Source organism: Ceratotherium simum, chromosome 34 (assembly GCF_057802395.1).
Source record: "Ceratotherium simum simum isolate JZ-2026a chromosome 34, ASM5780239v1, whole genome shotgun sequence".
NCBI lineage: Eukaryota > Metazoa > Chordata > Mammalia > Perissodactyla > Rhinocerotidae > Ceratotherium > Ceratotherium simum.
The window spans coordinates 16,487,044-16,514,834 of record NC_141933.1 but is presented as its reverse complement, the minus strand read 5'-3'; the positions used below and the strand labels follow the sequence as shown (position 1 = coordinate 16,514,834).

At 46.0% G+C, this 27,791-nt stretch overlaps 2 protein-coding genes and 1 long non-coding RNA gene across 7 annotated transcripts in view; 1 reads left to right on the top strand and 2 right to left on the bottom strand.

The window, feature by feature from the left end:
• SLC43A1 (solute carrier family 43 member 1) overlaps positions 1-14,308 on the bottom strand; it is a 31,898-nt gene extending 17,590 nt beyond the window's left edge. Inside the window, exons 1-3 of one of the 3 annotated variants that reach the window (XM_087422911.1) lie at positions 14,162-14,308; positions 13,857-13,929; positions 12,685-12,851 (exon numbers count right to left, since the gene is read on the bottom strand). In XM_087422911.1, coding sequence (XP_087279037.1) covers positions 12,685-12,838 — 154 coding nt within the window. In that variant the 5' untranslated portion in view covers positions 12,839-12,851; positions 13,857-13,929; positions 14,162-14,308. Of the gene's footprint in view, positions 1-12,684; positions 12,852-13,495; positions 13,613-13,856; positions 13,930-14,161 lie in introns of those variants that run through there. The other 2 variants (XM_087422912.1, XM_004437365.3) reach the window with 2 other exon arrangements.
• On the top strand, positions 12,822-15,709 carry LOC147912593 (uncharacterized). 3 transcript variants are annotated; one of them, XR_015549729.1, is made up of 4 exons: positions 12,822-13,498; positions 13,900-14,056; positions 14,259-14,432; positions 15,045-15,709. It is a non-coding gene; the product is annotated as an uncharacterized LOC147912593 (long non-coding RNA). The 3 variants fall into 3 exon arrangements; XR_015549730.1 differs by having other exon boundaries at positions 12,822-13,744; XR_015549728.1 differs by lacking the exon at positions 12,822-13,498 and having other exon boundaries at positions 13,816-14,056; positions 15,045-15,699.
• Positions 15,710-24,224: 8,515 nt separating this feature from the next.
• Positions 24,225-26,580, bottom strand: TIMM10 (translocase of inner mitochondrial membrane 10). The gene is made up of 3 exons (XM_014792846.2): positions 26,460-26,580; positions 25,913-26,028; positions 24,225-24,659 (listed from the first exon to the last, which is right to left on the bottom strand). The coding sequence occupies exons 2-3, from the start codon at positions 25,981-25,983 to the stop codon at positions 24,458-24,460; spliced, it is 273 nt and encodes a 90-aa protein (XP_014648332.1). The 5' UTR covers positions 25,984-26,028; positions 26,460-26,580; the 3' UTR covers positions 24,225-24,457.
• Positions 26,581-27,791: the final 1,211 nt, after the last annotated feature.

The window sequence follows — 27,791 nt, the reverse complement described above, 5'->3', positions numbered from 1 at the left end:
CGCACCGCTTCTCCGACCATGCTGGGGCCGCGTCCCACATACAGCAACCGGAGGGATGTGCAACTGTGACGTACAACTATCTGCTGGGGCTTTGGGGGAAAAATAAATAAATTAATTAATTAATTATTAAAAAAAAAAATTTATAAAGAACAAAAAATGACTAGCCTTAAGACCCTGACTCAGGTTACAATTAAATTGAGAAAAATGTAAAAGTGTAAGTGTTGATAAGATTATAAAGGTTGGAATGTTTGAGCTGATTTTATATAAAGAGGTTATATCAACTTCGCCTGAGTGTGTTTTAAAATGTCTCACTGGGAATGCTTCCCTTGTCCAAAATTATAAGACCAAGACCTATTGATAAAGTCCTAATGAAAACTATGATTAGAGGTATAAGAGTTAATGGAATTCGGATGAAATTTTGTAGAAACACTGATGTATTTATGGGCTTTTATATAAAGTGATTGTATCTATTTTTGCATGAATTGTATTATAGACTGTATTATGGGAATAGACATTGTGTCTCACCGGGAAAAGGGAACGTTTCCCATGCCTGATTGTAAGACAGCATATAAATCTGCCCTTCAGACAGTGTTAATTAAACTTAGAAAAAGGAAGTCAATGGGGTTGCCTGAGCCCACACCATATGAGATAAAAACTAGAGACTAATATCAGGAGCTAATAAAGAAGATAATAGGAGCTTTCCCTTGCCAAGGTGTAGAGTTAAATTGTACACTTAGAAAGGTGCAGACTTTTAAAGGTGTGATACATTGTCCTGAAGTTTTAGAATGTACAAATCTTTAATTCACCTCTTAAGTTAAAATTTTCCCTGATATTAAAAAAAAAAAAAAAGCACTTGGGAAAAAAATGTAGCTGGAAGGGTGGGTCAACTTGTCATTCAAAGTGTAATCCAGTTTTTTGAGGATCTAGAAGCAACTGTCTTTGTCCTACAAATCTCTGCAAGCAAATTTCTGCAGTTATGGCTCTAGAAAATAGTTCAAAGTTCATTAGCCAATCCCAAAGCCTCCCCTCTGAACTCTGGAGACTTGTGCAAGTGCTTAATGAAAGGGGAGATTCCTAAGACAGAAAGGAAAAAAAAATGGAAAAGAAGCTTTTGCAGACACAAACTGCTAAAATTTTTAACAGAAGCTATAAAATCTTTGTTGCATCTGTCTGTTGTTTATGTGTGTGTCTCTATGTATGTTACATGTGTGTGATATTTTACCTCCGGATGGTATAGCCAAAATTAAGAGCTCTGTTTAATTGGCTTAAAGTAAGCACTTACATGTCTTTCAAGTTAACGTGATATAAAATAATCTTTAGTGAATGAAAGCTCGTTTAAGTTTGTTGGTTTGATAAAATAGACATGTCAGAGTTATCAGCATTGGATATGATGCAGACATGTTATCGCTTTTATAAATTTGTCAGCAGAAATAGCTTAAAGTGATAGCTAATTTTGCCCAGTGTCTCATGAAGTTTTCTTGAGTAATCTAAACATAATTGTTGGGAACAAATGATTTAGATGTAAGTGTTTTAGAGTTTATAGATAAACTTTTAGCAATAATTATAGTTTGTACTTAAAATAACTTCCAAAATCTCTTTGGTAACTTGAAACTTTGAAGTTTTGCTAGGTTAATGATAAAAATTCATTAAGTATTTTAGATCATTTTCAAATAAGACAGGATATTAGATATTAATTACTAAATATAAGATAATCTACTTTTGGCTTCTTATTACAGAAAAGCTAAAAGGTGTTGTGGGTCTGTTGGTAAACATGTCTTGTGTTTTATTAAAAGATTGTACTATAATTGGGACTTTATCAGATTAAAGAGCTTCTACAAGACAAATGAAACCAGAATCAAAATGAACAGACAACCCACCAGCTGGGAGAAAATATTTGCAAAACATATATCTGACAAGGGGTTAATCTCTATAATATATAAAGAACTCACACAACTGAACAACAGAAAAACAAACAACCTGGTCAAAAAATGGGCAGAGGAAATGAATAGACACTTCTCCAAAGAAGATATACAGATGGCCAATAGGCATATGAAAAGATGTTCAACATCACTAATCATCAGGGAAATGCAAATCAAAACAACACTAAGATATCACCTCACGCCCGTTAGAATGGCTATAATCACCAAGAAAAAAAACAACAAATGTTGGAGAGGATGTGGAGAGACAGGAACCCTCATACACAGCTGGTGGGAATGCAAACTGGTGCAGCCTCTATGGAAAACAGTATGGAGATTCCTCAAAAAATTAAAAATAGAAATACCCTATGATCCAGCTATCCCACTACTGGGAATCTATCCAACGAACCTGAAATCAACAATCCAAAGAGGCTTGTGCACCCCTATGTTCATTGCAGCATTATTCACCATAGCCAAGAAGTGGAAGCAACCCAAGTGTCCCTCTACTGATGATTGGATCAAGACGATGTGGTATATATATACAATGGAATGCTACCCAGCCATAAAAAAAGACAAAATCGTCCCATTTGCAACAACATGGATGGACCTGGAGGGTATTATGTTATGTGAAATAAGCCAGAAAGAGAAATACCAACACCATATGATCTCACTCATATGTGCAATATAAACCAACACATGGACAGAGAAAACTGATTGTGGTTACCAGGGGCAATGGGGGTAGGGGGTGGGCACAAGGGGTGAAGGGAGACGTATATGGTGATGGACAAACAAAAATGTACAACCAAAAATTTCACAATGTTATAAACTATTAAAACATCAATTAAAAAAAAAAAAAAGATTGTACTATAAAGTAACATGATTCCCGAAATTGTGAAAAGTGTTTGTAGGTTTGTCAGGCCATGGGATACTAATGTAAAAGAAAGTTTATAATTGCTTACTTCTTAGTTTTTACTTAAAAATTAGGGTTTCTAAGGGTTAAAATTCTAATATGTGATTAAGGCAACTAGAAATTAATAAGGAAAATATGTTTGTATTCAAGGAAAGTAAGATATATGTTTTTAGTAAAGAAGGTATGAAAAATGGAAATATTTTTGTTTTGTTAAAAAAAAGAAGACAAATTTGTCCTAAAGTATTAGGAAAGGAAAAAACTTGGGACAAATTCTGAATGTAAAAAGTAAGTGACAGGGCCGGCCCCGTGGCTTGGCAGTTGAGTGCTCGCGCTCCGCTGCTGGTGGCTCGGGTTTGGATCCTGCGTGTGCACCAAGGCACCGCTTCTCCGGCCATGCTGAGGCTGAGTCCCACATACAGCAACTAAAGGATGTGCAGCTATAATATACAACTATCTACTGGGGCTTTGGGGGGAAAAATAAATAAATAAAATCTTTAAAAAAAAAAAAAGTAAGTGACATAAAGTTTGTAAAAGTAAAACCCTGAGAAGTTTTACGCCTGGTCAAGTTGGCTGGGATTAAAGTAAATCCAATTAAGTAAATGACTTTTAATGTCAAAAACTAAACTGGTACAAAATTAGAATTTAGTTCTCTCTCTCTTAAAGGATAATTTTCTTGAACTTCAGTCTGCTGTTGGTAGAGAAATTAAAAAAGGTTTTCTCTACCTTTGAGTGAGTCTTACTTTGGTTAAATGGATAGCTAAGCATTGTTTCATGGGGACCTATGATATTATGTTGGTGAATATTGTTGATATAGGTGTTTTGAAATTGTATAACATTACTAAAATTCTGATCTGTCCTGGTTATCAGTCATACTTATGGTTATTTTAAAGTGTTGTATGTCACAAAATTAACCAAATTTCTTTGTCAATGCCATTTGGGGGTCTTTTGTTGTTTTCAGACAGTTATTGTTTTACTCTGATGCTTTTGTAAATGTTTTCATCTTCAGAGATTCATAGAAAGGACTCTGGCACTTACTCTGGAATACAGATTTCTGACAAACTTTCAGATTATAGAACTGAACTAGGTAAGAAATTACAAAACTCTAACAGAGAAACTAATGGCCCCATAAAACTGCTAACAGAAGATTAAGATCAAGAATCGATTATACATGAGGCCGGCCTGGTGGCGCAAAGTGGTTAAGTGCACACGCTTCACTGCAGTGGCCCGGGGTTCGCCAGTTCGGATCCCGGCACGCACCGACGCACCGCTTGGCAAGCCACGGTGTGGCAGCGTCCCATATAAAGTAGAGGAAGATGGGCGTGGATGTTAGCCCAGGGCCCGTCTTCCTCAGCAAAAAAAGAGGAGGATTGGCAGATGTTAGTTCAGGGCTGATCTTCCTCACAAAAAAAAAAAAAGAAGAAGAAGAATCGGTTACACAGGACTGAATGAACTGATGAGGATGATTATAAATTTTATGATTTTTTTCATTTGAAATATTGCTGATTTTTTTAACGCTTTGTTTTCAGATTTAAGGAAAACTTTTTCTCTTCTCTTAAGCTAACTATGACTTACAGAAATTTGGTAAATTATAGTTTTGTAAGCAGAATTGAAATATTTATCTTTTTCTCTCTACCTGATCCCTCCAGAATTTGGAAACTCTTAGTAAGTAAACGATCTTATTTCATGGCAATATAGTTATTTGCATAAGTTAAATAAGAATCTGTTCTCCTTATAACGGGACACAACTGGAAACACTGTTTATATTACCAAGGCTTTGATTGGAATATTATATCTGAGAAAAACATACAAACTCAGATATGACAAGACAGCTTTTGAGAGACAAAGATTGGACTTTATGGAATCAAGCCACATGAAAATATTGGCCTGGTATGTTCAGCGTTCCAAGCAGCACTTACTGGATAAGTAAGGAATGTCACTTATCTGGCAAGTATAAAGAACCCCAATATTTTGGGGGACCTCAAGAAGAGAGGAATTCACCCAAATCTGTAGGTGTTGCAGGCAAAGTCTGATGACAAAATCCTTGGCTTGGTGTTCCTGGTCTCGAGAGGCCTTTGAAGTTCAATCCGAGATTTCTTATAAAAAGTTCCAGCAAAGCACATTTAAAAGAGCCTATATGATCAATTGCTATTCTTGCTGTACTTATGTAAATAACTGAGCCAAATATATTGAAACTAGACTTAACTTGCAAACCAGTTAGTCTTAATTTGGCTATTTTTTACAAAGAATGAGGATAATTTTAGAGAGAAAAATTATATTTAAGTAAAAACTATAGTACACAATTGTGGATATTAGATCCTAGTTTTGGGCCGGCCCCAGGGCTTAGCAGTTAAGTGCGCACACTCCGCTACTGGCGGCCGGGGTTGGGACCCCCGGTACGGATCCCGGGTGCGCACCGACACACCGCTTTTCCGGCCATGCTGAGGCCGCGTCCCACATACAGCAACTAGAAGGATGTGGACCTATGACATACAACTATCTACTGGGGCTTGGGGGAAAAAAGGAGGAGGATTGGCAACAGATGTTAGCTCAGAGCCTGTCTTCCTCAGCAAAAAGTGGAGGATTAGCATGGATGTTGGCTCAGGGCTGATCTTCCTCACAAAAAAAAAAAAAAAATCCTAGTTTTGTTAATTGTCTTGGAGGTTTTTGTTTTATATCTGTTGACTGGAGTGGATCCTGACTTCTTCTAGTCTCCTGAAATATCTGGCTACAAATCTCCAAACTAACGTTTTTGATTTTTTCCATAATTTTCATTTGGAATCACTGAGAACTGAACTCGCCCTTTTTGCTGAAGCCTTGCAAACTGAAGCTGGAGGACTTGATATAAACTTCAGAGAGATTAACTGATGACATCATCAGAGACATTTTAAGCTGCAAAAGATGCTTTGGAGCTGACATCTAGAAATCTTCTTGACTGGCTATCCTCTGAACTCAGAACCTGGTTTATAATTTGCTCCAACCATTAACCTTGTTTTTCTTTTGTTTCCATAAAAATGCTTCTTATTAAATACCTGATTGCTTGCTTCCACAATATAGGCCTAACTTTGGGAGCCCACCTGCATCACTGCCTTCTAAAATGAACTTAACTGGACTGATGTGTTATCAGGACTAAGAAATGTGTTCAGTGAGATGGAACAATCTACCAACTCAGCTTCTGGACTATGAAACTTCTTTAAGTTTCAAAAGGACTGTGAAACTTCTTAGTTTCAAAGGCGGGACTGTGGGAGATCAGAATTGGCCACCCCAAAATGTGTCTCTGGCATGAGGATTATTTTGGGCTGGTTACTTTTAAGAAACTGCAGAAGGGAAAGAAGCTCTGAAAAGTAGAACTTACCCTTTGTAAGAGACATTTACATTTATAAGGGAAATCTCCATTTGTAAAGGTATCTCCCTCTCTGTACCAGGAAGAAGGGGGGATGACCTTATCTCTAGAAACTCTTATCAGTGCAGAAGGTGAGGACTTAAATCTGCATACTCTTGTTTACTGTGCTTTCTGGTAATCTCCCATAGCTGACTCCACCACCCCCAACATCCTCCTTTCTCTTTAGCTGAAGGTAGTATTAAGGTGAGAACCTCCACCATCTTGTTGAGATACTCAGTTACCCAGTGGGTCTCTCTCATGTATACATGTTATAAAGCTTTGTTTGATTTTCTCCTGCTATTTGGTCTCATGTCAATTTAATTTGTAGCCCAGCCCGAAAGCACCCAGAGTGGGTAGAGGATAGTCTTCCTCCCCTTCACACTCAATGTCCAAGCTTAGGGGATTGTAGACGCCCAAAAGGAAGCACTCTCGAATCTGTGGACAAAATCAGCAAGTGATGCTCAAGTGATGTAATGAGGACTCACTTAAAACTTAGAGGAAGCTTTTCCCATTAATGATATTCGATAATATTTATTGAGCACTTAACTACATTCTAGGCACTATTCTCAACAGTCACTGCATTAACTCACGACAGCCCAGTGAGTCAGCTCATAAGGTATCCCCATTCTCCAGATGATGAAACTGAATCAGGACCACGGCACTGCCCTCCAGTACCCTTTAGAAGTTCACCTGGAGGACTTATCCTCAAGGAAAACTGCCAACTTGGAGTGGTGACAAGTTAAAGAAAAGGCTAGTGGTGGAGGAAGGAGGGTGATTCCACTTCACTCAGTGCTCAGTGAGTCATGAGTGGCTGCTCCCCTGCCCCCTATTTGTTACTTAGGCATCATTGCCAAGGGCAAACTCAGGGTGTACCTGGAAGGCAGACAGCCCAGGGTCTGAATTCCCACCACCATCCTTACTAGGTGTGCAAGCTTGGACAAGCAACCTCTCTTTGAACCTCAGGCCCCTTGCCTATAAAAGGCAGCAGAGACTGCCCAACCCACAGGCTCCTTAAGAGATTCAGTTGGAGAATGTGAGCGAAGAGCTTTGCACAGGGCCTGGCCCTGAGAAGATGCTGCTGAAATAGCTGATAAAGGAGTAGATGATGGTCCCCCTGGAGGGTCACAATGTGGTGAGCCTCTTCTCTAAGTGCTGGAGATCCCACAACGAATAAGAAAGGAAGCTCTCAGCTCTCACAGGGTTTGTATTAGATGATAAACAAGAAAACAAATGGACACTGATTGACAGGTGCTGTGAAGAGAGCAAAACAGGAGGATGTGATAGAGCCTAAAGGCTGGAAGAAGGGAAGCATCTGCCCTCGATGGTGACAATGACCTGTGACTTCAGATATCTGAAAGGCACGCAGGCAGGTGGCAGCAGGGTGAAGTGATCTGTGTGTTAACATAAGGAAGAACAGAAGGAAGAATTTTCACATCCTGAGTGCTGGCCAAACATGGGAGGAAGTGCCTTGGGCAATGGAGACATTCCCATTGGTAAGTGCCAGCTGCCAGGAAAGCTGGGGAGAGTGCTCAGGCACCTGGAAGAAGCAGTTAGGGGTTTGGACCATACAGTCTCTGGGGTTCAAGCCAGCCCCATAATTTAGTGATCTTTATGATCACTGTTCATTTCTCCACCAGGTTTGTCTGCACCCGTTTATTCAATCCACACGCACTTATTGGACATCTCCATATGACAGGCACTGTGTTGGGACAGGGAGAAATGCAAATTCTAGGCCAGAGGCTGCAAACAGGTGACAGCAATGCCCCACACATATGTTTTGCTTGGCTTGCAAATTTTAGTCAGGTGCCAGTTGAAAATTAGGAGTCATCACATAAAAATCTGGCTTCTCTTTAAGAAGTCAGATCTGGTCATTGCTGGAGCTGAGTGGGGGCCACATCTTTTTGCCAGGACTCGCCCTCTCTAGATCACCTAAGTTCTCACTTGTCTTTTAGCTCCCAGACATTTGCCATGTTACCCCTGCCCTGCTTTGCCCAATTATTACCACTTGCCTGGCCCCTGTTGGCATTTGAGTTTGCAGCCCCTGAATTAGACACTGTCCCTACTCCTAAGTCGTTCACAGTCAAATGACACTTCCACTCACGAACCATCCCACTAGCTCTCAATTAATTAACACCTACTTTGTGCCAGGCTTTTTCACACAGTATCTCATTTAAGCCTCACAATAACCCTAAAAAGTGAGCATAATGATCCCCATATAATCGACAACAAGGCTCTGAGCAGCAAAGCAACTCACAGTCACACAGCGTCGCACAGGCATTCTCAGATTCAAACTCAACACAATCTCCAAAGCCAACACTTTTCCTTTGCACCACAGGGCTTCTCTGTCCTGAACAGGGCAGTTTAGTAAGTTTCCCAAGCCTGTGCCAGTGCTGGCAGGAAATGTGTTCTTCCACCGGCAGAGAATTGCAGCCCAGTGAATTACAAATAACTCAAGGCCAATTAATGCGTTCGTGTCTCTGGTTTATTGATCACCTCTTGTGAGTTTGACTAATATGAGCTAGTTCTAGAGGCCTGATCACTCTGAGGGGTTGAATAAAGCCAGTCTTCTGATCCAAGGGAAGCCAGCCCAAGATGCAAAGACCTCTTAGACCTCTATACATGTCAATTACAACAGAAGAGGTCTCTGAAATCCAACCGCCCCACTTTTATAAACACGTAAAGTGAGGGATGGGGTGGGACAGGGAAAATGTGTTCAGTAAGTCAGTGATAGAATTGGGCTTAGAAGCCAGGAAAAACAGTGTTTCCCAAAATGTGGTATGCATAGTAAGTGGGGCACTCAAGATGGGTTTAGGAGGTACATGGAACGGTTTTTGTTTTTGTTTTTGTTTTTGTTTTTGTTTTGAGGAAGACTGACCCTCAGCTAACACCTGTTGCCAATCTTCCTCTTTTTCTTTTTTCTCCCCAAAGCCCCAGTACAGAGTTGTATATCCTAGTTGGAGGTCCTCCTAGTTCTTCCATGTGGGACGCTGCATCAGCATGGCTTGAAGAGCGGTGAGTATGTCCACGCCCAGGATCCAAACCAGCAAACCCCGGGGCCACTAAAGCTAAATGCTACGCCACCATGCCGGCCCCCCTCGAATGGTTTTTGATGTTTCATAGTTGTTATTTATTTGAATGTGTATCAGAAACATATATATATACACACACATATACATATATATATGTATGTATTAGAAACATATGTATGTATATATTAGAAACATGTATATATATATACACATATATGTATGTATTAGAAACGTATATTATGCATGATGTGTGTGCATGTGTGTAAATAACATCAAACTCAAGATTCCAAGGATATTACACTTTAAAATGACCCTAATTTGTTTTTAAAGTGGGTTGACTTAAAAGGAAGTCTTAAGTAAATAATAGTACCTCTGACACACAGAAATGGTAAAATCACAAAAGTGAACTACAAATGACTAGGTCTGGGAAGCAGTGGAAAACAGGATCATGGGTAAGCATCCCAGCACCTTCAAATCCTGGCTCCACTGGCTGTGCTGCTGAACTCTGAAGCTCTGTGACCCCATCTGTGAAATGGGAGAGTGGTTGCAACCACCCGGGAGGCTGGCTCTGGGATTGCCGTGCACACACTCACAAAATGATCCCATTTTCTTTGTCTCCCAGGTCAGCGAGCCCTCCCTCACTCCCTGATGCTTCACTTTCCTGCAGCTGACATTCACCAAAACACCTGTAGGATTGGGCTTCTAGGCTGTCTACAGCTGGACTCTCCCAGGAGAACTCTAAGCTGAAGGAGGTGAGAGATAGCTACATCATTCCCACGAGGCCTAGGAGAAAGGTTCTGGAGTCAGATCTGAGGTTGAATCCTCACTCTGCTCCTTACTTACTACTTGCGTGACCTTGGGCACACAATGTCAATTACAACAGAAGAGGTCTCTGAAATCCAACCACCCCACTTTTATAGACACGAGCAAGTTGAGCAAGTTACTGAGCATCTCTGAGCTTCAGCTTTCTCTTCTATAAAATGGGGTTATTATAATACCTACAACACAGATTTGTTATGAAGACTGAGGATCTAACTAGCAAATAGTAAATGCTTAATGAACTTTAGTCATTGCTTTAATATTTTGGCACTTATGCTGGATATACAATAGAGTGTGATAACTGAATTGTCCCTGCCTAAATTCTAAGTAACAGAGCCCTCTTTAGCTGTGACACCCCTACAGGTGGGTCAACCACCCACCCCAGGGCATACCTCGAGAGAGAGCAGAGAGCACTGAGAAGACAGAGGGTGTGGCCAGGGAACCCCAGAGCCGACATTAACGAACACCTCAATAATGAGCTCCACATTTGTTAAATGACATCATTTCGTCCTCACATCATTGCTCTGCAGCAAAGAGGATGAGGGCTGTCCACTCCATTTCACAAACTTGGAAGCAGAGATCCAGAGAGGACAGGTGACTTGCCTAAGGTCACACAGCAAATGATGGCAAAGCTGGGTCCAGGATATAATAACCACCCCCACCTGCAGTCTGAATTTTGCATGCTTGCTCTCATTTCATGTTCACAACAGCCTCCTGAGGTAAGGATTATTGGTCCTGTTTCACATACAAGATAACTGAAATATTACGAAAGTTAAGTAACTGGCTCAAATCGGCCAAGCAGCACATCGCAGAGTTGGAAGCCATGCTGCCTGTTGGTTTCCACACACTAGGGGAAACAGATTCCTGGTCTGACTCCGTGTTCTTGGGATCCTGCAGAGGGAGGCTGAGACCACAATGAACGAGGCTTCAAGAAGCAGCAAGTAAGAGCTTTTGACAGGGCAGCATGATGAAGCAGACACCTGCAATCAGCCTAAGGTCTCAAGCATTTAGGCTGGAGTCCCTTGAATGAGAGAGAGGTGGGAGAAGAGACACATGTTGTGCCTGATTTCCACATGTGGACAAATAGCTCTGAGAAAAGCAGGCGGGTTCACTCTGTCACCTCTAGTCATCCCAAACACCCAGGCTCAGACACACACTCACTTCACCGCCACTCGAAACACCAGGTGAATACCTCACACCATACACAAAAATTAACTCTAAATGGATCAAAGATCTAAATGTAAGAGCTAAAACTACAAAACTCTTAGAAGAAAACCTAGGCGTAGCCCTTCACAACCTTAAATTAGGCAATGGTATCTTAAACATGACACTAAAACACAAATAGCAAAAGAAAAAAATAGATAATTGGACTTCATCAATGTTAAAAACTTTTGTGCTCCAAAGACACCTTGAAGAATGTGAAAAGACAGCCCACAACGGGAGAAAAATCTTGAAATCATGTATCTGATAAGGGACTCGTATCTAGAATATAAAGAACTTTTACAACTCAATAATAAAAAGACAAACAACCCAATGTAAAAAATGGACAAAGGATTTGAAGAGACATTTCTGCCAAGAAGATATACCAATGGCCGACAGCACATGAAAAGATGCTCACCATCATTAGCCATTAGGGAAATGCAAATCAAAACCAAGAAAAAAATAACACTTTACATCCACTAGAACAGCTATAATAAAAAAAGATGAGCATTAACAAGTGTTGGTGAGGATGTGGAAAAATTGGAACCCTCATACTCTGTTGGTGGGAATGTAAAAATGGTGAAGCCTCTCTGGAAAACAGTCCAGCAGTTCCTCAAAATGAGGAACACAGAGTTACCCTTATGGCCCAACAAATCCACTTCTAGGTATATACCTAAGAGGAAGGAAATCATATGTTCACAGGAAAACTTATACATGAATGTTCACAAGAGCACTACTCATAATAGCCAAAAAGTGGAAACAACTCAAATGTCCACCAACTGATGAATGGATAAACAAAATGTGTAGATCCATACAAAAAAGTATTATTCAGCAATGTTAGAATTCTGGCTCCTGCATTTGGGGGCACTCACACAAAGCCAAGGTGACTGAAATGGAAGACAGAGACCCTCCACAATGCCTGGCCTAGAGGAAAGGTTATTCATTTTGTGCAAAGGGGTGATTTGAAGACGGGGGTGCTCAAAGGTCCGGAAAAAGGAGGAGTGCGGGTCCTTGATATTCAAATCTCTGTTGTAGGCTCTCCTTTGCCTTATCTAGCCTTACAATAGCCCTATTAAGAAATCCCTCACCCAGCTAGGTGCAGCATTTCTTCCAGGAGCCTCCATCTTGCTCTAGACCTGAGGCTGCCAAAGGCTTAGGACCCTGCTGGTCAGTCCCAGGATCTGGATGCCCAGCAGGATACCTGGCATTCAGTGAAGAGTGGATTAGATAAACGAGGTAGGGAGGGCAGAATGCCACCCATTCTCTAGAGGAAGTTTGAAAAGGTCAAGAAACCGGGCTGTCCAACTCCCTGCCCAGTGCTGTCTTAAGCAGCCCTGCTTTCTGTCTACCAGGCCATCTGTCTTCCTCCGGCTTCCAGTCTCCCCCTCTGCTGCCCCTCCCCCAGCCTGACTTGTCCCTTCTCCGGCATACCTGAGCACATGCTAGAATAGAAGCCTTCATTCTTGAGCATGATCAGCAGGGAGCCCCAGCCCAGGAGCACGGCAGAGAAGAAGAGGTTCTCCAGCACTGCCGTGCAGGCCATCCACCAGCGCCTCCGGTACGCCTGCTGCAGCGTGGGGGCCATGGTGGCCACGAGCCTGCACAGGAACAGAGCGTAGGGTCCCCAGCAGCCCTTGGAAAGGGTCCTGCATCATGGTGGCTCCTGAGACCCCTCGAGCTAGCCCGCGAAGAGGCCTTCATGGAGGCCCCATAGAGCCCCGGGCTTCCCGGCGGGTGCTGCCAACCGGGCTCTGGGCGCACTGGCAGTGCCAGGGGCGCACGTGGCGCTGGGCTTCCGCCCCGGGCCACTATCAGAGATAAGGAAGGTCCTGTCTGCGCGCAACAGCTTCCTGGAGCGCTGCCGGCTCTTCCACCCAGGCCAGGGCGCGCAGAGCCCCACTCCCGGGGGCCCAACCCCAAGTCCCCGAAGGTCAGCAACGGACAGAGCGCGCTCTGAAGCCACCGCTGGGCTGTACCCCGCTTCCCGCGCCAGGAAGGACCCCCAGAAACAAGCAGGAGGAGGAAGGGGAAGTCTGAGGCTAGCCTAAGACCCGTTCCTTCCTGTTGCCCCTATGAGACCACTCCTCTCCTCTGAGGCAGGGCGACAGCAAGCCCTCTCCATTTCTGCACCAGGCGACCCATGTCTCTACAGACTCTCGGTCCAAGCCAACAGCTGCCACGTGGAAGGAGACCCAGGGCGGGCCCTCCGGCGCCCCCGACACCCCGTGCGCCCCTCACTCACTCGGTAGGGCGCGGGGCACCACGCTGCGCGCCTCGGAGCCCGCCCGCCTTCTCCGGCCAGGGGAGGGGGCTCGGGCTCCAGCAGGAAGTCCGGCGGCCACTGACTTTATAAGGGCAGTGTCGGCGGATGGGCGGGCTGGCGGGTGTGTTTACCAAAGGGAGGAAAGGAGCCCGAGCTCCCCCTCGCCGCGGCCGCCAGCGCGGGAGGAGACAGAACGTGGGCGGCGCGGGGGCGGGGAGCTCAGTAGGGGTGAGACCCAGGAAAGCTGAGAGCAGGGGGGCAGCGAAGGGCAAGAGGGGGGGAGAAGAGGAAAGCACGAGTCGCTTCTCCCGGTGGCGCGGGTGGGGGGAATCCTCAGTACCTTCATCTGTGAAATGGGGCTTTAGATTCAGGCGCTCCCGCAGGTCCGTTCGAACTCCGGCAAGAGTGTTGTTCTAAACGGAGGAAGTGCAGCAAAAGGGGGTCCGAGAGGAAAAGGGGAGTCGGTCGGACCAGAATAAAGGGGAGGGAGGGACGCGCTTGAAGAGACGGGACAATGCGCCGCGGGACCCACCGGCTCAGGTAACGGGTTTTCCTTGAGGAGCCTGGGAGTGTCGGTGGGAGCCGGCCTGGGTGGCTCTCCGCGGACGCCCAGCCAGGGACCCCCTTCCCCCACCCGCTGCTCACCTCTGGTCGGGAGCACACGGGCCTCCTACAGGCGCGGATGCCTCGGGGAGCGCAGCGCCTTCGTGGCGCGTCCACACTCTCGGCGTCTGGCGTCCAGGGGACCAGCTCTGAACGACACGGGCGCTCCGCTCTTGTCTGCACACCGGGTCCCCGCGGCCTCGGAGGTTCAGCCCGACAGCCTCGTGTTCTCGCCTCCTCTGTCCCCTCGGAAGACTCGGGGAGCTGGGAACCCGCCGGGCGCCACCGATCTGCAAAGCAGGGCATGGAAGAAGTGAGTCTACGGAGTTAATAGTTGTGTTTACACCCCTCCCAGGCTGCGCCCCGAGGTAGGGGGATTCCCTTCACTTCCCCTCCTCCTAGGTCGAGTTTCACGCGCACGTGACTAGCCCTCTGGTCCCCAGGTACTCTCCTCCAGCACACGCCCCAGCACCTCAAGTTTCCACCCTCTCCTCCCACCCTCTTCCCTCGGGCTGCCAGACGGATCAGGCAGCTCCCTTTGTATCCTTGGCCAAAACAAAGAGCGACTCGGCTGGAGCGCACAGACCGCGATGCAGGGCAGGCTTGGGTGGGGTCTTGAACTGTGCAGTTGAGAGTAGTGTTTTCCGAGAGGCAGAATGACAGGAGTTTCTTTGGCATTAGTCAGATGGAGGTCTGAGTCTCGACTTTGAAACTGACTCGCCTGGGTTACCTTGGGCAAGTTGCTTAACCTCTCAGAGCCTCGGTTTCCTCCTCTGTAAATGCAGATAACAGTAGTACCTGCCTACCTGCGGGAAGGTGGGGGGTCGATTTGGGGGATATGATGCAGGTAAAATGCTCAGCACTGTGCTTGGCATATAGTAAGCATAATAAATGTTAATTGTTCTTGCTGCTGTCATTATTTCAGAAGGCGTGATGGGATGCTTCCAGACACTTACTGATTCCTGGTAAATCTCTCAACCTCCCTGAGCCTCAGTTTCTTCATCTGTAGAATGGAGGGGAGGTGTCACGACTTGGACTGTGGTGTGGATTAATGAGATGACGATGACAAAAGAAATAAATACAGATGTGAGTTGAATACAGAGAGTATGCTGAGAACATTATTGGTGATACCCACAAAGCTCCATGGGAATGTGAGCAACCGCCCAGGGGGTTCCAAGAAGACTTCAGACAAGAGGGGTGCTCTGATGAGCTGAGCCACCAAGCCAAGAGAGGAACTCACATTTGCTGAGTGGCTACCGTATGCTGGGCACTTTCCAAACAAAAGTCATCATTAAATCCTCAAAACATCATGGTCTCTCTGGGCCAGCCCCATGGCTTAGCGGTTAAGTGCGCGCTGGTGGCCTGCGTTCAGACCCCGGGTGCGCACCGACGCACCGCTTCTCCGGCCATGCTGAGGCCGCGTCCCACATACAGCAACTAGAAGGCTGTGCAACTATGACATACAACTATCTACTGGGGCTTTGGGGGAAAAAAAATAAATAATTAAAAAAAAAAAAACATCATGGTCTCATTGAAACCTCACAGCTTTTCACAGAGGGAGAAGACTGGCTGCTGGCAGCTGGAAGATGGTGGGTAGAGGCAGGATGCAAAGTCAGATCCGTCCGGCTTTTAAGTGTGGCCCCTTTCATTCCTCCAGGCTGGGAGGAACAGCGAGAACAAAGGCTTGGCGGAGGAAGAGGGACCAGGAGTTCTCTCTGGCAGGAGCATGGTCAAGCTCTGATGGTTTCACTTAAAATTCATTACTGGCTCCCAGAACTTCCAGATCCAGGTCAAACTCCTTAGCTTAGCACAGGGGCCCTCGAATGAGGATTCTAACCCAAGACAGCCATGGATCCTTTTGAGAATACAGTAAAATGTTATGAGTCCACTCCCTGTGAAAATGCGTATGTGAACACGAGCACACACATTTGCATTCAAATTTCAGGGTTTTGGTGGACCCCCTCCACATGGCTCTAGGGGTCCACGGACCCCCACGGCTGTAATGGTTGCCCTTCTTCATCCTCAACCCACATTTCCACGTCTTCCCCTGGAGAACCATCAACTCCATGAGAGTAAGGGCCTGGTCTGCTGTGTTCACTGCTATGTCCTCAGCACCTAGAACAGCACCTGGCACCTCAGACTCACTCAGTAAGCACCTGTGGAATGAAGTGTGAAGCCAGCCCGTTTCACATCTCCTTGCCCTTGCCCCTGCTGTACCTTCTTGTGGGAATGACAGATTCACTTCATTGCTCGTGTACTCACCCTTCACAACTCAGCTCAAGTTTTACCTCTTTCTAGAAGCTGTCTGATCTAGGCTGGCTTAGGGGTCCTGCCCACGTCTCCCCCAAAATACTATTCTAATGTCTATGAAGCCCTCACACTGATCTAGAATCATCAGTTTGGTTTGCTCGCCCTCCTCCCCATGAGATATAAATCTCTTGGGGGCAGGAACCACATTATAAGGGATTTGTATGCCAGCTACCTATCACAGGACCTGGCTTGTAACAAGCCCATGGTTAACACTCATTGAATGAATGAAAGGGAGCGGTGGGAAATGGAGCTGAAAAGGTAGGCTGGGGTCAGTTTGGAATGACCTCTGCGAGGCCAAGGACTTCTAATGTGATAGGTGACAGGAATTTCTGGATTTTGTTTTCTTTTGGTTTTGTTTGTTTTTAAGGAAGGGGATAGCTATGGTTGAGTTTGTGTGTTTAATGAATGGAGGAGGATATATTGGAAAGAATAGAGACTATTTTTTTGTTTGTTTTTGTTTTTTGTGAGGAAGATCGGCCCTGAGCTAACATCTGCCAATCCTCCTCTTTTTGCTAAGGAAGACTGGCCCTGGGCTAACCTCCATGCCCATCTTCCTCCACTTTATATGGGACGCTGCCACAGGATAGCTTGCCAAGCCGGGCGTCGGTGCGCACCCGGGATCCGAACCGGCGAACCCCGGGCCGCCACAGCGGAGCGTGCGCACTTAACCGCTTGCGCCACCAGGCTAGCCCCAGAATTTAAAACAGCTAGGAGGCCACTGATATAGGTCAGATAAAAACATTTAAAAAAAAACTAGAGGAGAGAATGGAAGAGAGTTAAGACACTCTTCCAGATCAGAATCAATAGGATTTATCAATCCCTTCCCCTGGCCCAAAAAGTTATCCCTTCCTAAGCTCTGTTCCCCAACACCACCCATAGCTTGCATAGAACAGTGTTATCACATTGGCTCTCCTGCAGGCTCCTGGCTGGAGCATGCTTCACAGCTGACTGGACAGAGGTTCCAGCTGAGGAGTCACTAGGGCTGGTCTGATCCTGGCTCTACAGCTGATTAATCATGTGATTTTGTCCAAGGCACTTGTGCTCCTGAGCCTCACACTTCTAGTCTGTTAAGTGCTGGAAATAATAGTATCCAGCTCACTATGTTAGAAATTATTATAACAGTGTCAGCTCCATAAAGAAGGGAGAGAAGGAGGGAGGGAGGCAGGGAAAGAAGGGAGGGAGGGAGGAAAGGAAAGAAATTATTTATTCAGCCTAACAAATAGTTATTATAAACCTTTGTATGAGGAATGTAGATAAAATGTTGCAGCCACTATGGAAAACAGTTTGGCAGTTCCTCAAATAGTTAAACATAGAGTTACCATATGACCCAGCAATTCTATTGCTAGCCATATACCAAAGAGAATTGAAAACATACATCGACACAAAAACTTGGCCACAAATGTTCATAGTAGCGTTATTCATAATAGCCCAAAAGTGCAAACAACCCAGTTGTCCATCAACTCATAGATAAACAAAATGTGTATATACTGACATACAATATAATGCTATTTAGTCGTTAAAAAAAAAAAATGAGGGGGCCAGCCCGGTGGCATAGCTGTTAAGTTCCCGTGCTCCGCTTGGGCAGCTCAGGGTTCGCAGGTTCAGATCCCTGGCGCGGACCAATGCACCACTTGTCAAGCCATGCTGTGGTGGCATCCCATATAAAGTAGAGGAAGATGGGCATGGATGTCAGCCCAGGGACAATCTTCCTCAGCAAAAAAGAGGAGGATTGGCAACAGATGTTAGCTCAGGGCTAATCTTCGTCACACACACACACACAAAAATGAAACACCGATATATGCTACAACATGGATAAACCTTGAAAACATGCTAAGTGAAAGAAACCAGGCACAAAAGGCTAAATATTGTATGAGTGCACTTATATGAAATGCCCAGAATAGGCAGATCCATTGAGACAGATGCTGATTAGTGGTTGCCAGGAACTGGAGGGGAGAAATGGGAAATGATTGCTAATGTGTATGGGGTTTCTTCTTAGGGTGATGAAAATGTTGGGCAATTAGATAGTGGTGATGGTTGTACAACTTTGTGAATATACTATGATCCACTGAAGTGTACACTTTAAAAGACTAAATTTTATGATATGAGAATTGTATCTGAATTAAAAAAAAGTTTGCATCTGTCAGGCACTAGGGATTTGATGGTGAATAAGCTACAGACTGTTTCCTCAGAGAACACAAAGTCCAGGGGGAGAAAGACATTGATGAATGAAATAATCACGTATGAAGTGTAATCACATCTAAAGGAAGTGCCACGGAGGAGAGAGGTATGGTTCTATAAGAACATATAACTGAGAAGAGGGGTTTGATCTAGCCTGTAGGTCAAGGAGGAGTCCTTAAGGGTGCTGCGTCACTACGATCTGAAGGTAGCTTTCCATGTCTGAATCAGTAGGGTTTGTCAGCCCCCAAGAGGAGGACACAGCGCATGCAGAGGTCCTACAGCAGGAGGATGCCTGAGACATTTTGGGAGGTAAACAGGGTGAAGGAAGCACATAGAATGGGGGGACTATGGTATGAGGTTGCAACTGGAAAGATCCACTTGTGTGCGATCTTCTAAGATAATAGAAGTGCTCAATAATGACTTAAAATGACCTTCCTCCTCCCTAACTTACTCCTCTTCCATTGTTGCCCGTGTCCATAAAAGCACCACCCTCTACCCAGTTGCTTCAGCCACAAAACTGGAATTATCCCAGACTTTGCTCCCAGTCTCACCTTCCACATCCAACCTACCAGCGAGCCTGTGGTCCCTACCTTTAAAGACCTCTCATCTCCGTCCACTGCTGTCCCCCAAGCCTGGGTCATCATAAGCGCCCACTGGTCTCCTGCAACCCTTTCAACATGGCCTTTCTGAGTCCAGCCGTGCACATGACCCCACCATCCAGTCAGAATGATCTAGTGGAAACACAGACACGATCACTCCCCATGAAAGCTTCCCATGACTGTTTGGGAAATGTACAAACTCCCAACAGAGTCTGTCCAGGCCCCACCTGCTGCCCCAGCGTCCCTTCTGACCTCCCTCCTATCTGAGCTGTTGCCATGATGACCTCTTCTCGACCATTAATACCCCATGGTCTCTCCCACCTCAAGTTCCTCCCAGGTCTGGAACATTCCCCTGCCCTGGCCTATCTAATCATTCAGAGTTTGACTTAATGGTCACTTCCTTGGGTAAGGCTCTTTGCTTGACTCCAGCAATAAATCCCTTTGCTATGTGATCTATGTAACATCTGAATTTCCCTTTGATAAAACCCATCATGATGTGTCTGTTTCCTCTGATGGACTGTATGGGCCAGAGGGCGGGGATCTGTGCCTGCCTTCCTCACCACTGTCTTCCCACCACTTAACACAGAACCTGCCACCCATCATCCCCCCGCCTGGCAAATTCCTACCCATCCTTCAAATCTCACTCACCTATCCCTTTCCAGGGGACAGACTTCTCTGAGCACCGAGACTTGGGGACACATTCCTTTATATAGCCCCACGGCCCCCTGATCCTCTCTTTTTTTTTTTTTTTTTATTCATTTTTTTCCCCCCAAAGCCCCAGTAGATAGTTGTATGTCATAGGTTCACATCCTTCTAGTGGCTGTACGTGGGACTCGGCCTCGCGCTGGACGGAGAAGTGGTGCCTCGGGGCACGCCCGGCATCCGAACCCGGGCCGCCAGCATCAGAGCGCGCGCACTTAACTGCCAAGCCACGGAGCCGGCCCCCTGATCCTCTCTTGCAGCACTTATCACAACTGTGAAAGTGACTGATCTTAATATCTGTCTCCCCTATTAGAGTTTCTATCTTGTTTCTCTTTGCCCCAGCACCTAAAACAATGCTCGTCACAAGACTCCCCTCAGGTCAGACCACAAGAATTCTTATGAAAATCCCTAAGATTGCATGCAAAATTCTATGTGCATGCACATTTTTCTGAAGAACCAGTCTGTGGCTTTTCTTGGAGTTTCAAAGGGGTCTAAGACCTGGAAGAGGTAAAGAACCCCTCCGCAGGAAGTGAAGGAGCCCTTTCCTTCAAAACAGCACTGCCAATCCTGACTTCTACTACGTAAAACCATCCCCACTGGAATGTAAGTTCCAAGGGGACAAGGATCTTTATCTACTTCGTTCACTGATGTATCCCAAATGCCTGGAATGGTGCCTGGTCCGTTCTATGTATAGGTGTAGAAATGACCAAACATGGCCTCAGACAATTCTGACAGTTGTGAGAATTGCACATGTATTGATTATCTATTGCTACGTAACAAATTACCCCCAAATGTCATGGCTTAAAACGACACTTATTATCTCAGTTTCTCTAAGTCAGGAGTCAGGGTGCAGCTTAGATGGGTCCTCTGCTTCAGGGTCTCTCACTGCAAAGTGTCGGCCAGGGCTGTGGTCATCTGAAGGCTCAGCTCGAGAAGGATCTGCTTTCAAGCTCACTACGTGGTTGTTGGCAGATTCAGTTCTTCATTGGCTGGAGGCTGCCCTCATTTCCTTACCACGTGGGCCTCTTTCTGGGCAGCTTGCAAGATGGAAGCTTGCTTCATCTGAGTAAGCAAGCAAAAGAGAGAGAGAGAGAGCTAACAAAATGGCCATTATAATCTCTTGTACCTTAACCTCAGAAGTGGTATCCCATCACCTTTGCTCTGTTCTGTTTGTTAGAAGCAAGTTTCTAGGTCTAGTGCACTCTCGAGGGAAGGGAATTACAGTCATGCATTGCATAATGATGGGGATGCGTTCCGAGAAATGTGTCATTAGGAGATTTCATCGTTGTGCAAACCTATATAGAGTGTACTTGCACAAACCTAGATGATATAGCCTACTACATCCCTAGGCTATATGGTACTAATCTTATAGGACCACCATCGTATATGTGGGCCATCATTGACTGAAACATCGTTATGCAGCGAATGACTATATCGAGGGGATGAATAGCAGCAGGCGAGATCATTGGGGGCCGTCTTAGAGGCTGCCTACACCAGGACATTTACATGTTTTCTCATACAGTGTCCAGCTCATCTGAACACCCAGAAGGCACAGAGCAAATGCCTACAGGTCAAGCAGATGACAAGAGGAGATATTAGTGGTGGGAGGTTTGGTGGACAGCTGAGCCCCTGCCCATCCTTCGGCAGACTGCTGCCAAGCAGGAATGGAGGCTGACTTGTCAGATCTTCTAAATTTTCAAAAGAAGCCCAAGTCCAGATTTTTATGAGACATTTCCTGACTGTTAAAACTGTGATAATCTAGGGCCGGCCCCATGGCTTAGCGGTTAAGTGAGCGCGCTCCGCTGCTGGCGGCCTGGGTTCAGATCCCGGGTGCGCACTGACGCACCGCTTCTCCGGCCATGCTGAGGCTGCGTCCCACATACAGCAACTAGAAGGACGTGCAGCTATGACGTACAACTATCTACTGGGGCTTTGGGGGAAAAATAAATAAATAAATAAAATTATAAAATCTAAAAAAAAAAAAAGCTGTGATAATCTAGCAAAGACACATCTGAGGATTAGGAGTTTTTGACTCTTCTCTATGGCAGAAAGGGCCTAATCCATTCTAACACCCTTCGTGTATTTGTTCCATCTCTCCTATACCCACCCTCCTGCCCCGGCACTTATTCACTGAGGGCAGGGACCTAGCTAATTCACTTTGGACACTTTCTATAGCTCCTTGCACGTAGCAGGCCAATAATACATATTGTTGAGTGAAAGATGAAATTCCTGACATATATCTCCTTAGGGAGCATTCTCCCCCATTCCTAGAGGAGCGGTTCAAAGTGGGCTCTGGTGTCTGAGTAAATTGGACTCCTGGCTGTGCCACTTGCTTGCTGTGTGACCTTCAGCAAGTTACTAACTTTTCAGTCTCAGCTTCTTCATCTATGAAATGAAAATAATCGTACCTGCCTTAGAGCTGTTATTAGGATTAACTGAAATAACGTACTTATTAGCACACTGTAGAGGCTCAGTAGCTATTCTTACCAGCTCCCTGGCACGTCTCCCCTTAATCCATTATCTACCACCATGTACCACCATCCACCTGGCTAGCAGCTAGAGGTAGCCTCTAAAATGTAGATCTGTCATTTTCACCACCAGGGTTTACATCTTTTGACAGTTTGCTGAGGCCATTAGTAGGAAAAAATCCAAACTCCTTAACACAGCTCATCAGGCTCTTCTGCCCAGCCCTTAAGCCTCATCTCTCACCATGATCTCCTTCACGCTTAGCACTCCAGGCACACTGAAGCTTTGTTTCTTGAATGCTCCACACTACTCTGCCACTTCAGAGCCTTTGCAAGTACTGTTCTCTCCACTCCTACCATCCCTTCCAGATGGTCCAGCTACGTGCTATCAGAAGATTTTTGATATTCCTTACTAAACTCAAGGGCAGGTACAATATCTACTTTCCTCACCACTCCCCTCTTCCTGGAACAACGCCCACATAGAACAGGCAGAGAATACGCATTTGCAGGGCTGAGTCTGTGAGCAGACAGCGCCACCTGTTGACCCAAATTTGCACTTCAGTACCTAAAAAACAAGCCTTAGCTCTGCCCACCAACCAGGAAGGTAGATGGTTCTGAAGCTTCCTGAGGGCCTATCCGGTGTCTCTTCACACCAAACTTAGCAATAAAAAAAAAAAAAAGCTAACATTATTGAGTACTTAACGTGAGAGAGCTAGGCACTTTCCTAAGGGCTTTAGCTATTAACACATTTAATTTTCACAACCACTCAATGAGGTAGGTACTTTTATTGCCAATTTATAGGTGGGGTAACTGATGCACAGGGCAGTGAAAACCTCACTCAAGATCAGACAGCTAGAAAATTTCACCCCAGGCGGACTGGCTTCAACCTGCACTTTTGAGCCCCAAACTCAATGCTTCTATTCTGTTTCCTTTACTCCACCCCAATGACCTGCTGAGTTTATCTCCCAGATACTTCCTTCCACCGTGAAGACCCATGTGAAGGGACTGCCATCCCAGCAGCAGTGATGTCAACCAAAATCCCACCTGGAGTGAGAGATCCATACATTCTGAAAGCTGCACAATTCAAGTGCACTCCTCAGGACAGTAATGAGATGTGGCCTCTCCCCAGCGAAATAGCAAATGCAGCAGTCAGCCCCAGCCTCCACGTGATTGCTCCCCTCATGTGCCCTCCACAGGCAACCGCCCCTCTGAGCCTCCATTTTCTACTAGGACCTTTAGCCCAGATAGGTAGGTCAGACTGGATGTCATATGAAGAGGAGCGCAGTCCCGATCCAGGCGAACCTGAACGGCAGTGGCCATCACTCAGTCCCCTCTCTGATCACTTACCAGGCAGGGTCACTCACATCACACAAGAAGCTGGGTCCCCTCACATGTTTCAGTCTTGCAATTTAGAACCAAGAGGTTGGCTACTTCCTTCTTACATCCCATCTACTTTTCACCCTCTCTTCTAAATCATTCCTTTATATCATTTGTGAAAATGCCTGCCTGCCTCCACTAAATTTTAAGTTGTTATTTAAACATATATATATATAATTAATACTCACTGAGCACTTCCTATGCCCCAGTCACTATTCTAAATGCTTTACACATATTAACTCACTTAATCCTCACAGGAGCCCTATAATTATCCCCATTCTACAGATGACAAAGCTAAAGCACAGTGCAGTGACACGTTCAGGGTCACACAGCAAGTAGCCACCTGGGGTGCTAACCTAAGCCATCACGCTAGTCTATACTTTTAAACGCTACATCAGACTCCCTCTGCTGGTAGAGGCTGTGTCTGCTGCCTTTACTCCCAAGCGCCAGGCACACGGCTTTGCACACAGTAGGTGTCAACAAACTTGCTTTAATATATATACACACACACATACACAGTCACATTCCAGTGTGACAAATACCCCTTCTTCGACCAGAAGAGAGCTCTACCATACTCCAGTCTCCTGCAGACTCTCCAGAGAGAGCCTAGGCCTGGCAGTCTTCAGAGATGACACCCAGTGTGGGCATTTTTATTAGACAAGTGGGAAGGGGCACGGTGCACCTTGGGGTGTATTCTGTCTGGGGCCTCACGCGGGCCCAGAGCTCTGCTGCACCCTCTTCATCAGCTCTTCATCCTGCATCGACAACTCTGTCAACTTTTTGCCCATCCGCTCATGGATGTCCAGGTACTTGGAGACACACCGGTCCAGGCACACAGACTCGCCCTTGGACAGTTCTGCTTCCTTGTAGTGGGGAGGAACGCACTTCCGGTGGCAGGCACTGGTCATTCTAGGGGGAAGGAAGGGCAAGGTCAGGTTAGCAGCATCCCGAGGCGCACCAGGAACTCTCCACCATTCCTGCCCTGCTGTACGGATTCCACCTCCCAAGAAGGTATTGTATATCCTCAATTTGCACCTCGACCATCTTGAAAGTTCCTTGAAAGGAGGAACCTTGTTTGAGCCCATGTTTATGACTAATTAAAGAAGAACCATTAGTTGAGTACTAGCTACGTTCCAGGCATCATGCTAAGAGCTGACATGGATTCTGTTATGCAATCCTTATAATAACCCTATGAGGCAGGCACGGCCATTACCCCCATTTGACAGATAAGGAACTGAAGGCACAGAGGGCCGCAGGTTCCCATACAGCCGGGAGCTGAACCCAGGTAGTGTGACCTCACAGCCTACATTTAAAAATTATTCCAATATATATCCTCCAAGATAAACCAACTAATCAAGAGAGGCTACCAGAGAGCTTAAGCCAATAAAAATAGCAAACCTTAGTTGACTGCTTGCTATGTGTTGGGCTTGATGCTAAGAGCTTGTCATACGTTTTTACATTTAATATTTATGATGTCCCTACGAGGTAGGTACTATTATCTCCATTTTATAGATGGGGAAACCACCGGTCAAACAGTCCAAGTAACTTGCCCAAGACCATACTGGGGGTGACTGGTGGAGCTACGATTTGTTCTCTCATTTGTCAAATGGTTACGGGACTAGTTTGGAGTCAGAGTGAGGTACTGGTCCTGACATTGCTACTGACCAGCTGTGGACCCTGAGAAAGTCATTGAAGCTCTAGAAGCCTCGATGCCCTCACCTTAAAATGGGACAAGGAAAATTAACCCAGTGGATTAGTTTGAAGATGAAAAAAGATAATGCGTGTAAAATGCTCAGCAAGCACCTGAGGTAGAGACCGGGTTTAAGAAACATGAACTACTAAGTGGGCTGCGGGCTCTTTGTCAACAGGTAAATGCTCAACTGTTCTTGAAGCTAACCAGAGCCTGGACTGGAGCTTCACTTCCCACTCGGCTCCTTTACCGCCAATTCCATCCCAATCTAAATGCTCAACTCGTTCTAGTGACCCCATACTGCGGCTGCATTAATCCTCAACCACGGAAAGTGGGGGTGAGTGGGTGCGGGCAGTGGTAAGCACGGGCCTAGATTGAGGAAAGCATTTTTCAGAAGTCATCCACCTCTGCCCTCTGAATGGGCGACCCAGGATCAATCTCTAAGACAAGGTAGCACAGAGTAGATTTTTACCTGTTGTACATATCAGCCATCATCTCTACCTCCAGCTCCGCCGCCAGCTGCTGGGCCCTGAGCGGATCCATCTCAGCCCTGCACCGTCGAGGAGATCTCCTTCTGGTCTCCTTGTCCTGGGAGCAGACATCACCGTCAGCATCCACCCCTCCCGTTCACTTTCCCATCCTAGAGGCTAGAGGATGCGGGGCAATCACAAGGCATCAAACCGGCAGGGGCCACTGACATCAGTGAGTTCAGCCACCCCATTTCGCAGATGTGGAAACTTAGGCCCGGAAAGGGAACACTGCCTAGCCCAAGGTCACACAGCACGTCAACGGCGGGGCTGAAAATCAAGCCCCGGAGCCCTGACGCCCAGTCCCTCGAGGTCACCTCTACCCAGGAGCAGATCGAAAGACCGGAACCGAACCCTCTAAACCGCTGGCCTGAACCTCTGGGGCGCTGGGAATCCGATCATACGCCAAGCTAACGCGCCCGGGCCCCGGCCCAGGGGCCTCACCCCTGAAAAGGCGGGGCCATCATCAAGGTCACCTTGATGGTCACTCACCACGGCCAGTGGCCGGTCACAATACTGTCGGTGTCCCCAACTTCGCCCAAACACTAGAAATTCACCGGGCGCCCCGGGAGACTAAAACGGAAGCACGTGGGTCACTTCCGGGAGGGAAGTCCCGCCTCTTTGATCCAGACTGGCTTCCGGAATGAAGGACCAAGGAGGCGGCGCTGGGAAATCGGCTACCATAGAGAGCGGCCGGCCGCGACTGAAGGCGAAGGCGCTTTGCAAATGCTAGAGGGGACGCCAAAACACCATAGAGGCTTGGGCGGGGCGCAGAGCGCCCGCACTCCCTGTTGTCAAGTCGGCTGGGTTGCCGCGGAAAGGTTTGAGTCTATTGGTTCTGTAGAAAGGGGCCGGATGACAGAGCTCAATGAACTTCGCCCTCACCTCTCCCTCACCTCCAGAGAGCTGACGCCTGAGCACAAATCAGGCGTGGAGAAGGAGGAACGCCCCCAAGCAGCAGTTCTCAGTTTGTGCTGCATATTAGGGTCACCTGGGACGCTGTAAAAAATCTCGATGCCCAGGCCTCACTTCATACCAGTTAATTCAGAATCTCTGGGAGTAGGACCCAGGTGATTCCTATGTGCAGCCAAGTTTAAGAACCAGTGCTCCAAGGGACTGTGTGAATACAGCTGTGTGTGGGTCACTAAGCTTTCTTTGGGGTTGCAAAGATAAGCAAGGCACAGTTCCTGCTTGCAGAAAGATGAGACGTGTATACAGTGTTTTATTCGACTTCTGTTAGACGCCCTGGGCCATAAAGAGATGAATAGAAGCAATTTTGGCTGCCATTAGAGCTAACCTAGTACATCTGGGTGAGAAAGAAAGAGGGTGCTTGTGAACTCTTCATCTTTCAAGACAATGTATCCCTCGATCTGCACTTCCCCCACAAGAAAAAAACCTGCTTCAACCCTTGATTTTTCAAGAGATTTCCCAATAAACGAAATTTAGAAGATGCAGATTAATGATGCAAGGGTACACTGCCCATTGGAGAAGGTAGGCTGGACACTTTATGTGATTGGTCACCATACGCTTTCCTAATTGCCCAAGAAAGTCCGATTTTCATCACTGGGCCTCATTTCTGCTCTAAGGGCTCATCTATGTCAAAGTCTGTAACTTGACACTAAAATTGAGGTATAACATTCATACAGCAAAGTGAGTAAAATACATGAATCTTAAGCTTAATTTTTAAAGGTATATTCATTCTTAAAACCACCACTCAGATCAAGATGCAAAATACTTCTAGAACTCTAAAAAGTTATCTGAGGTTCCTTCCCAGTCAACACCCCCTCTCCTGCAGTTAACAGCTATTCTGACTTCTATCATCTT

Excerpts from the sequence above, each read along its gene's own strand:
- TIMM10 (XM_014792846.2), bottom strand. The coding sequence starts at position 25,983 with ATGGATCCGCTCAGGGCCCAGCAGCTGGCGGCGGAGCTGGAGGTAGAG. Across the intron at positions 24,660-25,912 it reads ATGGCTGATATGTACAACAG|AATGACCAGTGCCTGCCACC; the intron begins GTAAAAATCTAC and ends CCTTCCCCCTAG.